The 15,356-nt window shown below is 47.6% G+C and overlaps 1 protein-coding gene across 2 annotated transcripts in view; it reads left to right on the forward strand.

Moving 5' to 3' along the window:
• The window catches only part of LOC142295152 (T-box transcription factor T-like), a 171,052-nt gene extending 156,811 nt beyond the window's left edge, over positions 1-14,241 (forward strand). For both annotated transcript variants that reach the window (XM_075338220.1, XM_075338221.1), the window contains one exon: positions 13,977-14,241. In XM_075338220.1, coding sequence (XP_075194335.1) covers positions 13,977-14,241 — 265 coding nt within the window. The remainder of the gene's footprint in view (positions 1-13,976) is intronic.
• The last annotated feature ends 1,115 nt before the right edge of the window (positions 14,242-15,356 follow it).

Here is a 15,356-nt window from a genome sequence, read left to right on the forward strand (position 1 = left end):
ACCAGCTGGTAAAAACATAGCTGGTATTAACCCCTTATTACCCAGCGTGCCACCTGCCACCAGGGCCACTGGAAGAGTTGGATACAGCGCCTGAAGATGGCGCTTCTATGAAAGCGCCATTTTCTGGGGCAGCTGTGGACTGCAATTCGCAGTGGGGGGGCCCAGAAAGTTTGGGCACCCTGCACTGTGGATTCCAATCCCCAGCTGCCTAGTTCTACCTGGCTGGACTCAAAAATTTGGTGAAGCCCACATCATTTTTTTTTTTTTTTTTTTTTAATTATTTCATGAAATTCATGAAAAAAAAGGGCTTCTCTATATTTTTGGTTCCCAGCCGGGTACAACTAGGCAGCTGGGGGTTGGGGGGCAGCCCGTAGCTGCCTGCTGTACCTGGCTAGCATACAAAAAATATGGCGAAGCCCACGTCATTTTCTTAAAAACGTTTTCAGGGAAAAACCTTTATAAAAAAAAAAAAATGCTTCCCTGCATTTCTATTGCCAGTGAAAGTAACACCAAGCAGCGGGGGCTAGCAGCCAGTAGCTGCTTTGGTTACCCTTAGCAATAGAAAATGCAGCGGGAGCCCACAAAAAATGTGATTTTTTTTTTTTTGTTTTTTTATTTTTAATGAATTTTTTTAAAAAAAAATCGGCATTGGCTTCGCCCATCGAGCACCAGAGCATTTTACTTCTCATTCATCCCAAGTAATCAGATGACTCCAGTGTCGGCCAATTACTTGTTCTGTGTCCCCCTGCATCCATCGCAGCGTGTACGGGCTGTGAGGTCAGCGGAGTGGAGACAGTGACATGCTCTGTTCTGACACATAGTGTGCTGCATGTCACTATCTGTCTCCACTCTGGTACTTGTTGTGCAGGTGACCGGATGCTACATGTCACTAACTGTCTCCACTATGGGACTTGTTGTGCAGGTGAGAGTGTATACAGTTGGAACTATGCAGCAGAAATCACAGAGTGGGGCAGTTAGTGACATGTATCATCCGGTCACCTGCACAACAAGTCCCAGAGTGGAGACAGTGACATGCTCTGCTCTGACACATAGTGTGCTGCATGTCACTATCTTTCACCACTCTGGGACTTGTTGTGCAGGTGACCGGATGATACATGTCACTAACTGCCCCACTCTGAGACTTGTTCAGGTGAGAGTGTATACAGTTGGAACAATGCAGCAGAAGTCACAGAGTGGAGCAAGTTAGTGACATGTATCATCCGGTCACCTGCACAACAAGTCCCAGAGTGGATACAGTGACATGCAGCACACTATGTGTCAGAGCAGAGCATGTCACCAACTTGCTCTGCTCTGTCACCTGCGGTGCTGCATGTCACGTTTTTGCCGCGATTTGGTGCCTTTTTTGCTGCGTTTTTGCTCACTGCGTTTTTAATCAGTGCACAATGCCATTAAAGATTGTTGATGAAAAAAAAAAAAAAAAAGGTCTGATGTCATTTCCTTATTCAAAATGTTCATTGTATGCAGGGAGAGCAGACAGCAGCTGCAGAACTACAAGGCTCAGCATCCTCCATCCAGGACTGTATGCAGTTTTTTACCCAAAAAGAAAAAAAAATTACATGGGCTTCGCCATATTTTTGTATGCTAGCCGGGTACAGCAGGCAGGTACGGGCTGCCCCCCAAACCCCCAGCTGCCTATTTGTACCCGGCTGGGAACCAAAAATATAGAGAAGCCCTTTTTTTTTTTAATTATTTCATGAATTTCATGAAATAATTTAAAAAAAAAATGACGTAAGCTTCGCCTAATTTTAGTGTCCAGCCGGGTACAACTAGGCAGCTGGGGATTGGAATCCACAGTGCAGGGTGCCCAAGCTTTCTGGGCACCCCCACTGCGAATTGCAGTCCGCAGCCACCCCAGAAAATGGCGCTTTCATAGAAGCGCCATCTTCTGGCGCTGTATCCAACTCTTCCAGCTGCCCTGATGCCGGGTGGCTAGCTGGGTAATAATGGAGTTAGGGCTAGCTGTATATTATCAGCTAGCCCTAAGCCCGAAATTCATGGTGTCACGCCAATATTAGACATGGCCACCATAAATTTCTAGTAATGATAAAAAAAAAACACAACACACAGAAAAATATTTTTATTAGAAATAAAACACAACACAATTAGTGACTCCATCTTTATTGAAATAAACCCCCTTCCGCAGTAATCCTGGGTTAGGGTCCCGCGCCGTCCAATCAGGATCCAATATCATCTAATCGGTTTTGCTGGAAGGCAAAGCGATCAGATGATGTGTCAGGTTAAACTACGTGAATCACATGACACATCAGCTGATTGTATAAAAGCCGATTATACAATCAGCTGAAGCATCAGTGCAAAAAAAAAAAAAAAATAAATAAAATACTAACGTCTGTGCTGATTACCGGCAGCTCCTGCAGCGGAGTCTGATCCTGGCCCATCACTGCAGGAGCTGCCGGTAATCAGCTGATGAAGTCCCCTGACGGCAGGATCAGCTGATAGCCGGCCCGGGCGACACCACGAGAATCGATCAGCTGATGCGTCAGGTGACTGCATCAGGTGATCCACCGCCAGGTCCTGCAAGCTTCGTACGTGCCCCGGGGAGACTGCACACAGCCGAAGCGGCGCTACCGAGACAGGGGCTGGAAGCAGGCATGGCACCCGGACCCTGCAGACAGGTGAGTATTGACATACACACACACACATACACACTCACACACACACTGTATATATACACACACACTGTATATACGCACACACACTGTATATACACACACACACTGTATATACACACACACTGTATATACGCACACACACTGTATATACGCACACACACTGTATATACGCATACACATACACTGTATATATGCGCACACACACTTTCTTCCCTGGCTGTGTAGAGCTGCTGCTGTCTCTGTGTGATTTCTCTGAGTGCACATCCACTGGGAAGAGGCAGGGAGGAGGGTTTGGGTGGGAGCAGAGTGGGTGTATTAGACACAATGGGTGTGTTAGATAAGCCAGACACCGCCCTAGAGCCACAAAGAATTCTGGGACTTGTAGGAACTGAACACAGGAAGTCAGAGGAGAGATTAACCCCATCAGAGCTGGAGCCAGCAATGACCGTGTGCTGCTAGTGCACAATAAAAGGTAATTTTGCTGAAAAAACATAATAGATGTGTTGAGGGGCACATATTAGCAAGATTTATCAGAAAAAAAAAATCAGTTTTGGTAACTGGACAACTTCTTTAATGTCAGGCCAAGGTTGACCTGGCCATTAAGAATCTCCAATAAAGGGTTTAAAAAAAAAAAGGACATCACACAGAGAAAAATACTTTATTAGAATAAATACACAGACACAGTAGGGACTCCATGTTTACTACTCCCTCTCACCCCTCCACGATGGAGAGATTTCTGTACTGACCATGCCAGGAGAGAGCGAGGGGGAGGAAAAGAGAGCGGGGGGAGGAAAGAGAGCGAGGGGGGGGGAGGAAAAGAGAGCGAGGGTGGGAGGAAAAGAGAACGAGGGGGGGAGGAAAAGAGAGCGAGGGGGGGGAGGAAAAGAGAGCAAGGGGGGGGAGGAAAAGAGAGCGAGTGGGGAGGAAAAGAGAGCAAGGGGGAGGAAAAGAGAGCGAAGGGGGGAAAGAGAGCAAGGGGGGGGAAGAGAGCGAGGGGGGAAAGAGAGCGAGGGGGGAGGGAAGAGAGCGAGGGGGGAGGAAAGAGAGCGAGGGGGGGAGGAAAGAGCGAGGGGGGAGGAAAGAAAGCAAGGGGGAGGAAAGAGAGCAAGGGGGAGGAAAGAGAGCAAGGGGGGGGAAGAGAGCAAGGGGGGGAAAGAGCAGGGGGGAAGAGAGCAAGGGGGGAGGAAAGAGAGCGAGGGGGGGAAAGAGAGCGAGGGAAAAGAGGGGGGAGAGGGGGCAGAGAAGAGGGGGGCAGAAAAGAGGGGGGAGAGGAGAGGGGGGAGGGGAGGAGAGGGGGGCAGAGAAGAGGGTGGCAGAGAAGAGGGGAAAGAGGGGAGGGGGAGAAGAGTGGGGGAGAGAAGAGAGTGGGGAAATAAGAGGGGGGGGGGGCAGAGGTGCTCTGTCATTAACTGTCTCCACTCTGTCACTTGTGGTGCAGGTGACAGAGTGCAGACAGTTGGTCCCATGCAGCAGGAAAGATGGCAGAGCACAGCGGTGACATGCCTGTCAGTGTCTTGCTGCGTCCTGCAGTGCTGCTGGGAGGAGCACATGATCACACTGCCCGACACCGGCCGCTCTCCTGACATCGCAGCAGAGCGGGCAGGTGGAGAGTGTGATCAGATACTGATGTGCAGGGGCGATTTCAGCTGAAGAACCCCCCTTTAACTGCACACTGGAGCCCCGTGCCTCACCATCTGCAGGACGCTTAGCCGGCTCCACACTGACGTCCTCCGGCTCCTCCCCCTCGATGCTGGGCTGTGACGTGCGGTAGTCACCACCCACAGCCCTGTCACTCAATCTGAATGGTGCTAGCCTCCTCTGATGTACCCGACAAGTTTGAGAGCCCGGAATTGCCGGGACGTCAGAGGATACTGGCGGCCACAGCTCCAGGGGGTCATGTGACAGGCACTGAGTGTGCAGGATAGCGCCGCTCAGTGCCAGAACTGGAAACAGAAGCCAATGGAGAAAACGCCTAGAATGGTAAGTAGAACTCATACAGAAAATAAAAAAAATGGGTGAATCACCCCTTTAACCGTCCCCAGGATGACCCCGGGTGTAGGTAGCAAAGTATTTGCTGAACCATGACTTGTTCATCTTGGCTCCTTTTAAAAAAACACAGCAAGCAAGGGTTACTCCAGGTGGAGTCGCCCTTTTTTTTCCAAAAATTGGGCCACACACACACCCACCCCTTCAGTGGCAGCACTTGTGCCCCAGTTGTAGACTTCACAGGTAGATTTGCATCAAGAACATTCCAAATCCACAAGCATTTACTCTCCCCAGGATGACACAGGGGTAGTAAATTCCTTGTGGATCCATGACTTGTTCATTTTGATGAACGTTAGTCTGTCCACATTGTCACTGGACAGACGCGTGCGCTTATCTGTCAGCACACACCCAGCAGCACTGAAGACACGTTCAGAGACAACGCTGGCAGCTGGACACGACAAAATCTCCAAGGCGTAAGTTGAGAGCTCTGGCCATTTTTCAAGATTTGAAGCCCAAAATGAGCAAGGCTCCATTTGCAAAGTCATGGCATCAATGTTTATTTGGAGATACTCCTGTATCATCCTCTCCAGCCGTTGACTATGTGTCAGACTTGTTGTCTCTGGTGGCCTTGCAAAGGATGGTCTAAAAAAATTATGAAAAGATTCAATAAAATTGCTCTTACCAGCACCAGATACGGTGCTGCTGGTACGGGTAGACTGCTGAAGATGAGACGAGACCGTCCCATGTTTGTCAAGATTCACTCCCTGCACAACGGTTGTTTGGTGGAAAAGCCGAGCTAAGATCGAGTAACAGCTTTTGCTGATACTCCTGCATACGTGCTTCCCTTTCTATGGCTGGAATTATGTCACAAAATTTGGACTTGTACCGGGGATCTAATAGTGTGGCAAGCCAGTAGTCATCATCACTTCTAATTTTGACAATACGAGGGTCATGTTGGAGGTAGTGCAGCAAGAAGGCGCTCATGTGTCTGGCGCACCCATGCGGACCAAGTCCACGCTGTGTTTGTGGCATAGAGGTGCTAACCGATCTTTCTTCCTCTGACATTTCCCCCCAACCTCTTTCAACTGAAATTTGACCAAGGTCTCCCTCATCCGCTGAGTCTTCCATGTCCATGGACAGTTCGTCCTCCATTTCTTCATGTTCTCTTGCACCTTCCTCAACATTTCGCCTGCAACCATGCGCCATTGTTGATCCCTGTCCCCCATGGTCCCATGCCTGTCGCGTTGGTGATGATGAACGCCTGGACCTTGGTGATGTTGTTGTCTCTTGCGCATATGAATCCTCCTGTAGTTCCTCCCCTTCCTGTTGTCCCACCCACTGACTCCAAATAGTGTTTAGCGTGTGCTCCAGCATGTAAATGACTGGAATTGTCATGCTGATAATGGCATTGTCAGCGCTAAACATATTCGTCACCATGTCGAAACTGTGCAGGAAGGTGCATAGGTCCTTGATCTGAGACCACTCCATCAGGGTGATCTGTCCCACCTCTGCATCTCATTGGCCCATGCTATACGTCATGACGTATTGCACCAGGGCTCAACGGTGCTGCCACAGTCGCTGTAACATGTGGAGAGTCGAATTCCAGCGTGTCGGCACATCGCATTTTAGGCGATGAACCGGCAGGCCGAAAGACTTCTGGAGCGATGCAAGTCACTCAGCAGCGGCGGTTGAACGACGGAAGTGAGCAGACAGTTTTCGTGCCCTGTTCAGAAGGCCATCTAGGCCGGGATAGTGTGTTAAAAATTGCTGGACAACAAGGTTCAACACGTGAGCCATACAAGGCACGTGTGTCACCTTGCCCAGGCGAAGGGCCGCACCCAGGTTTGCAGCATTGTCGGACACGGCCTTACCAGGCTGCAGGTTGAGTGGAGACAACCATTTACCAAACTCAGTCTCCAGAGCTGCCCACAACTCAGCCGCTGTGTGACTCTTAGTTCCAAGACATTTCAAGCTAAAGACCGCCTGATGCCGTTGCGCTCTGCTGCCAGCATAGTAATGAGGGGTGCGTGATTCCTTCTGCGCAGTGAGAACGCTGGTGGCCTGACCAGGCAGGCTTGGGGCTGGGGTGGAGGACCCAAACAAGGTGGAGGAGGCAGAAGCAGTGGCGGAACTTGGGCAGACAGAGGATTGACACACAAGTCGTGGGGATGGCAAGACTTGTGCAGCAGACCCTTCACCATCTATCACCATAGTTACCCAGTGCTTAGTCAGCAACATGTAACGTCCCTGTCCATGCTTACTGGTCCAAGTATCGGTGGTGAAATGCACCCGTTCCCACACAGAGTTTCTCAAAGAAGCGGTGATGTTGTGTGCGACATGCTGGTGTAGCACAGGCACACCTTTCTTAGAGAAGTAGTGGCGACAGGGCATCTGGTACTGGGGCACAGCGACAGACATAAGGTCTCTAAAATCCTGTGTGTCCACCAGGCGGAAAGGCAGCATTTCGGTAGCCAAGAGATTACAGAGGGATAAAGTCAACCTCTTAGCTTTGTCATGGGTCGCAGGAAATGGCCTTTTATTTGTCCACATCTGAGGGACAGAGATCTGGCTGCTGTGTGTAGACGGTGTTGAGTAGGGTGTCCCTGGAAAAATGCAGCTTTGTGAGGAAAGTGCAGGCGTAGACATGATGTTGCCTTCATCCAACGTTGATGCTATCGATGTCTGAGAGAGCTGTACACACGCACTTGTTTCCCCTTCCAAACCAACTGATGACCTACCAAGCAAACTGCCTGTTGCGGTTACAGTGGTGGAAGTTGTGCGTGGAAAACCAGGTGTGACAGCTAGCCCCACAGTCCTAGAAGATAATGAGCGCGCGGATGCACTTGAAGGGGCAGGCGGTGGATGGTTCGCTCCGATAGACCGCATTGCAGCACGGTGAGCTTCCCACTGGGACATATGATATTTATTCATGTGACGATTCATGGAAGAAGTTGTCAAACTCCTGAGGTTTTGCCTTCTACTAACAGAATCACGACAAATTTTACATATCACATGATTTGGGCGATCTTTTTCTATGTCAAAAAAGGACCGGGCTAGGCAAGGCTTAGAGGGCATGCGACCTGCTGAGCCCCCCCGACTAGTGCTCAGAGGCAGAGTGGTGGCTGAGGATGCAGTTGTAGACGTGCTACCAGTACTATTCCTTTGTCCAGGAAAGCGCAAGGTAACTTCGTCGTCAGTAGCATCCTCCTCCACCGCCTCTCTTGACCTCCTCGAGTGCCTGACTGTGGGTTGACAGTAGGTGGGATCTAGAAGTTCCTCATTAAGCGTTGTGTTTGCACTCCCCTCACCCTCAGACCGAGCCTCTTCCTGACGTGAACCAATATTTAAATTGTCATCCCAACCTGGTATCTGCGTCTCATCGTCATCAGTTTGTTCCTCATTGTCTATAACAACAGATGTTACAGTTTGTGAATAAGGGTCAACATTATGCTCAGAAACTTGGTCCTCACGGCCTGAATCAGAGTCACAAAGGTTCTGGGCATCACTGCAGACCATTTCCTGGTCTGTACTCACTGTAGCTTGGGAGCAGATCTCTGATTCCCAGGCTATAGTGTGACTGAACAGCTCTGCAGACTCAGCCATCTCAGTTCCACCATACTGTGCAGGGCGGATGGAGACTTGAGAGCTGGGAGAAAGCAAGTGTGATTGGGATGACATCTCAGAGGACTGGTGTTTTTTGAATGCGGTAGTTGAGGTGGCGGAGAGGGCACTTGTTGGACCACTTGAGATCCATTCAAGCATTTTCTTTTTTTGGCCATCATCTACCTTTGTTCTAGTTGTTTTTGTCCGTAAAAAAGGGAGCACATCGGATTGTCCATGGTAAGTAGTAGACATCTTACTTTTCTTGGAAGATGGTCTATCTTCAGCAGATGTTAATGAAGCTTTGCCTCCTTCCCTACGGACAAACCCTTTTTTTCCTTTTCCAACACACTTCCCCTTTCCACCAGCATCTGTCCTTTTGCCACTCATTTTGATTGCGACAAGATTGTGCACTTAAAATGTGGTAGCAAAAATTGAGAGGTGGTGTAGATTGCAGCGGTGGTCCAGCTTTATTAACAGCAGAATAAACAACAATAACTATCCCTGACAATGCAACTACGGCCCTTAAACTGGCAGCATAGTTTGCTATTAGAATGGCTTAGTAACAATGAGTTTGAGTGTGCAATGCTGTGGTGCCGCAAATAGCTTTGCACCAGTGGGACAATAATGGAAGTCCAACAGCCACTTTTAGGATGCCACTAAGTTTACTCACTGTTTGCTAGTATAATGGCTTAGTAACAATGAACTTGAGTGTGCAATGCAGTTGTGCTGCAAATAGCTTGGCACCAGTGGGGCACAAATGGAGTACAACAGCCACTTTTACGATGCCACTAAGTTTACTCACTGTTTGCTAGTATAATGGCTTAGTAACAATGAGTTTGAGTGTGCAATGCAGTGTTGCCGCAAATAGCTTTGCACCAGTGGTACAATAATGGAAGTCCAACAGCAACTTTTAGGATGCCACCAAGTTTCCTCAGTGTTTGCTAGTATAATGGCTTAGTAAAAATGAATTTGAGTATGCAATGCAGTGGTGCTGCAAATAGCTTGGCACCAGTGGGGCACAAATGGAGTACAACAGCCACTTTTAGGATGCCACTAAGTTTCTTCAGTGTTTGCTAGTATAATGGCTTAGTAACAATGAGCTTGAGTGTGCAATGCAGTGGTGCTGCAAATAGCTTTGCACCAGTGGGACAATAATGAAGTCCAACAGCCACTTTTAGGATGCCACTAAGTTTCCTCAGTGTTTGCTAGTATAATGGCTTAGTAACAATGAGCTTGAGTGTGAAATGCAGAGGTGCTGCAAATAGATTTGGACTAGTGGGACACTAATGGAAGTCCAACAGCCACTTTTAGGATGCCACTAAGTTTCTTCAGTGTTTGCTAGTATAATGGCTTAGTAACAATGAGCTTGAGTGTGCAAAGGGCTGGAGGGTACAGTGGCAGGGTTGTGGGTCTGTGTAGAGGAAAGGAAGCCTCACTTTATATCCCTCCTAATGGTGAAATGCAGTGAGGAAGTCCCTGACCTTAGCTACGCAGACGCTCTTATCTGTAGCTGTTAAAATCTCTTTCCACAGACCTGACTGTCGCCTATGGCTCTGAGCCTGCTGTTATTAGCCCTTACAAGAGCTAAAAAAAACTTCCATCCCTATTCTGTATAGCGCTGTGTGTAGAGTGTACACAGCAGTATCGGAGACAGGAGCTACGCCAGCGGTGACTGACACCCAGACGCAAAAGGCAGATAATGGCGTCCTGACGGGCAGATACCCGTTTTTATAATGCAGGGACATGTGACATGGACATCCTATCATACATGCCGTTGCTTCTCTGGCTAAAAGTCCACTTAGCTGTGTGTGTGTCTGGGATTGGCTGACATGCTGGCCCGCCCCACTACACGCGCGCGCTTAGGGAAGGAAGACAAGGAAAAAAAAAAAATGGCAATCGCCATTATCCCAGCAGCAGTGATCTGAATGAGTGTGAGTCACCGAGTGACTTACACTATTACAGCGGAAAGCCAGCTAGTAATTAGCTTGGCTTTTTGCTGCTAGAACCGTTCTCGAACGTAACTGGAACTATCGAGCTTTAGCAAAAAGCTCGAGTTCTAGTTCGATCTAGAACAGCCCCAAAAATAACTCGAACCGCGAACTGGAGAACCACGAACCGCGCTCAACTCTAGTTTGAATGACATGTGCCTGTGCATGCTGGTGGTGATCAGGCTGGTAGTTGTCTAACTCCTACTGAGCTTGGTACGGCACAGGTTGCAATATACACTTTTCTTATCTTCTGCACTTTCTGTAAAAAAGTGCCAGACTGGGGAACACTTAACTATTGGCCTGTGATCTTGTTACTTGTGGGTGCTCTGGGGAAAGTTGTCTGCCTCCTCCCTCTAGCCCCTCCCCCCACTACCTCTTGCTGTAATGCTGCAGGTCCCTCCCCCACTGAGCTGCTGTCCTCGGTCTGCATGCCACCTTGCATTGTTGGGTCAGTGACGACTTTGTTAACCACCTGGCTTCTAGACTTCATCTCACTTGCTGGCAACTGTGTCTCATCATCATCCACCTCTTAAAACAGTAATTGTCATTCCCTACTGTCGCATTCTTCTAACCATGGCTGCTCAAATACTTGGACATCACCGCACACAATTTCATTATGTGATTCTTGAAACATACATAATGAGATGCCAGAAGAAGCCATACATGGAAAAGTAAAGAGCTGCTCGGAATGTCCAAATGAGGGGTCTCTTGTCTCATTGGACTTACCATGGTGGGTAGAAGGAAGATTATGTGATCCTGACTTTTGACCAGTCAGACTGGAAATGTGAAAAAAAAGGGGGTGCTCATAAATAGCCGGAAATCATTATGTGCCATACAGACCACAACCTGCTTCCATTGTTCTGACTTCAACAGTGGTGTCTCAAGCCCACCTACAAAGTGAAACAAGAAGCTAGGTCTAGGTGATAAGTGTATTTCGTGTGCTTCCACAGCAGACCTAGTTTGCCCTGTCTCACGAACATAGCCTCTGCATGCACCACCACCAGCAGGACGTCCACTTCCACATCGCTTACAGCAGGACTTCTGTGACGCCCTGGCCAGGCCAGGTAGTCACAAATAGGCCCCTGCACAACACCTTCCCTCACAGGTAACAGCAGCTGACCTTTAAACCCTAGTCACCCCCCTCAGGGCTAGACGGACACACCAGGGGGCGGAACTAGACGGTTGGAAGACGCCCACCGAGGAGTCTAGACAGCCCGGGGCGGGAAAGTAAACAGACAAGTGTTAGAGTTCAAGTTGGAGAGGAGTGTGGGCTGTAGCTGTGCCCAGCTTCAGCAGAGGCGAAAACCCACAAATTTAACGGCGCCAGGGTAGGAGCCCTGGTGCCACTGGCTAGGAGGCAGACGGTGGTCTCTGTCTGCAGGAGCCAGGAAGACGGCTCGGTGGAATCGAGGTGGACCGGGACAGGGTTGTAGCCCACCGGTACCGACCCGGGGAACCGACTTAGAAACCGGAGCACACGGGGGGGGGTACTCGGACCCTGAAGCCGAAACCAGAAGCGACTGGAACCGGTTAATTAACCAATTGAGGCCAGGACTAGAGGTCCTGTCCCAAGCAAAGTCCCTATTAGAAAACAACAGCCCACCGAGGGGGATAGAAGGCCACCGCCAAGGCTCAGAGATCCCATGGGCCAGCATCTGGGGGCAAGGGCTCTTTAGGCCACATCCAGCCGGGAGCAGACTGCTAAAGTTGCAAGCACAGGTAGTCCACCATTCTAAAAAGGTGCAAGAGAAAGACAGAGACCACCAGCCGGGTGGGGGAACCAGAACGCAACTGGCTGAGGGCACCGACCACCCTTACCTTGGTTTACCAGAGACTCGCGTGTTTCCTTAATAATGGTTACACCAGCACCCTGAAGTCGCCCATCTCCCTGCACCAAAGACCCCAACGGGTCCCGTTGCCACCATCCCTGCCCACGGAGGCGTTAACAACTTGCTGCATAACATCTCCCCCGGGTGCCCCGTAACTGCAGTGGTGGTGTCCAACCTCACCACACACCGTGGGTGGCGTCACAAACTTAATACGGCTCAGCCCGTACATATACGTCCTACATCCACCAGCCCCCACCCCTTTTCATTCGGAGTGTCCGCGAGACCCCCAGGTCTGGAGACCCTCGAGCCACCCACCTGAAGGTCCGGATCCAAGCAGCGGCAGGCTGCTGACGCGGGGGCGGCACACTTCCACATTTTAATTTATTTACGCAGCTAAGAGCTTTATTATTAGAAAATAGAATGTTTTCTAGCTAGCATCAGTAGCACACTGTGAAAGGCTAGAATCCCTTCCTACATGGCTCTAATGCATTATCCCTTCTCCGGAAGCAGACCCTACATTAATTGCAGACTTAAGTCTGCTTTACATGTTACAATGTATCGTGCGATCGCATTTGAGATCGCACCCGCCCCATCGTTTTTGTGGCACGGGCAATTTCTTGCCCGTATCGCACAATGCTGTAACCCCCGTCACACGTACTTACCTTCCAAATGACCTCGCTGTGGGCAGTGAACATCCACTTCCTGAAGGGGAGGGACATTCGGCCAATCAAAGCGGAGGGACGGAGATGAGCGGGACGTAACATCCCGCCCACCTCCTTCCGCACGCATTGCCAGCGGCCGCAGGTAAGCTGCAGTTCATTGTTCCCGGGGTGTCACACGGAGCGATGTGTGCTGCCACAGGAACAATGAACAACAAGACGTTCGATTTTTAGAAAATGAACGACTTGTCAACGATGAACGAGAAGGTGAGTATTTCTGCTCGTTCATAGCTTTCACACGCTACGAGATCACTAACGATGCCGGATGTGCGTCACTTACGACGTGACCCCGCCGACATCTCATTAGATATATCGTAGTGTGTAAAGCCCGCTTAAGAGCAATATTATTATAGAATAGGATCTATTTGAATTAGCCCTCAATAGGACTGTTGACTGTATGCGGCAGCACCAAGGACTGTAATGACTTGAACCCTGCCTACATGCCTCTAATACACTATCCCTACTCCAGAGAAAACCCTATAATAATTGCAGACTAAAAGCGATATTATGATAGAATAGTCTTTATTTGAATTAGCCTTGAAAAGCACTGTTGGCTTAATGTTGCACCAGCAGGTACTGTGAAGTTATATTCCTTCTCCGCCAGAAAGTCTATTTCTGGGTATAGTTTGCCAAGCATTGCATCACCAGGCTTTATATAAATCTGATGAGATTATGCGGCCGGCCAATTACAGTAATGCCAGTAGAGAACATTGCTAGGGCATTACTATGATTGCCAGACAATCCCTGCATGTTTAGTGGCGGAAAAAAAGCAGCAAAACATGCGGGGCGGGGACTTGAGCATGGCATCCAAGTACAATGGAGTATAGCATGTCTCAAGCACCCTAATGCTCTATCAAGTACTGAGCTGTGCCAAGCACGCACACCCATCACTAATTATAAATAAAGGCAGTATTATTTATATATACAGAGTCTGGGGAAGGTCGTCATTGTTTCTGGAGAATGTAATGTTACTGAAAAAGTTGAAAGGTAGTTGTATTGTTATGAGATACCTAGCACTTCAATCTGGTTATAAAGCAGCTGTTAATTATATAGTTATTCTAATACCATAAATCTACCATGAAAACAGGGATTGATACATGAATTATACAAAACAATGACAGCTAGTCTATTTCTGCCTATACATTTTAAAATGAATGTTCAATATAACAGCAAATAACACTTCTTCTTTTTTTTTTGCAGCCAATATCCAAGCTTATGGTCTGTGAGTAACAGCACTATTGGTTCATTGACACAAGCAGGAGGAATTGCTAATGGTCTGGGATCTCAGTACATAAGAAGTTCTTCCACTCACTACACACCATACAATCAAATAGTACCTTCACCCTCTCTGGCATCTCCCTTGTATGATGGTGTAAGCACAGATATAGAAGACAATCAGTATGATATTTCAGCACATGACAGAATGGCACCATCATGGGCACCAATGTCGCCATCCTCATTGTAAAAACAAAGAACAATTTCTTTTATGAACACTAAAAATTATTAATCGCTGTTGGCAGTTATGAACATTTTACTAATACTAACATACCTTTTCAATGTTATAGCAGTTGCAGAAAGAAATTAAGGTGTGTGTTACTTCTTGAGACAATGCACTGCAAAATATAGTGGACTATTTCAAATGCGTGATGTACAAATAACATTTGCAATTATTTGTAAAAATTTGATTTTGGTTCTGAAAGTTGAAATTCTCAGTCTCTCAAAAAATACAGTCTAGACGTTAGCTGAAACAATGATTTCAATGTTTTTGTATTTTAAAGAAATCTTATCAAAATATTTGTTTCATAATCCCTTTTATTTATCTATTTAATGGTATTTGTATATTAGAATACTTAAGGTTGGATTCAACTTTTTATTAATGGCCTATTTGACACCCACACCAATCAGCTGTTACCGGCACCAGTGGCTGCTGAAAACTCTTTTATGCTGCCGGTACACAGCAACTATGCCATTTCTATTGTAGCAGCAGCCGGACTCACAACAAGACTCCATACACTTACTTGAGAAAGTGACTTCCAACTGACAAACAAACTCCAGAGTGATCCAGTCCTTTTTTCAGAAGAGGACTGTTCTTTGAAACCTGAGAGGGACAGTGATTGTGAAGTATTTTACCAAACGTAATCACCATTACATACATAATTAGAACAGACTATGAAATAAAATTTTTGATGAAACTTCTTCTTTAAGATAATTTTACCCAACTCTGTTAATTTTTACATGCAGCCAAGCCATTCTATTTCAAATAATGTCAACTTTACAATTAGGCACAAAAGACTATGCCTAAAGCAGGCCTGTGAAAATGCTCTTTCTTCATAGTGTCAATGCCAAATATAATTCATAAAGTACTTATAAATATGTAATATAGTTGTATGTGGTTTACAAGTGACGTTCAGGTATTCTTACTCTGCTGACCCTGTCTCAAACATTTGCACTGGCTTGTAAGAGAATTAATTATGATTATCCTACAGGATCGTTGAGATACAGTACAGACCAAAGGTTTGGACACACCGTCTCATTCAAAGAGTTTTCTTTATTTTCAAGACTCTGAAAATTGTAGATTCA

This window comes from Anomaloglossus baeobatrachus, chromosome 3, assembly GCF_048569485.1.
Source record: "Anomaloglossus baeobatrachus isolate aAnoBae1 chromosome 3, aAnoBae1.hap1, whole genome shotgun sequence".
Taxonomy (NCBI): Eukaryota; Metazoa; Chordata; class Amphibia; order Anura; family Aromobatidae; genus Anomaloglossus; species Anomaloglossus baeobatrachus.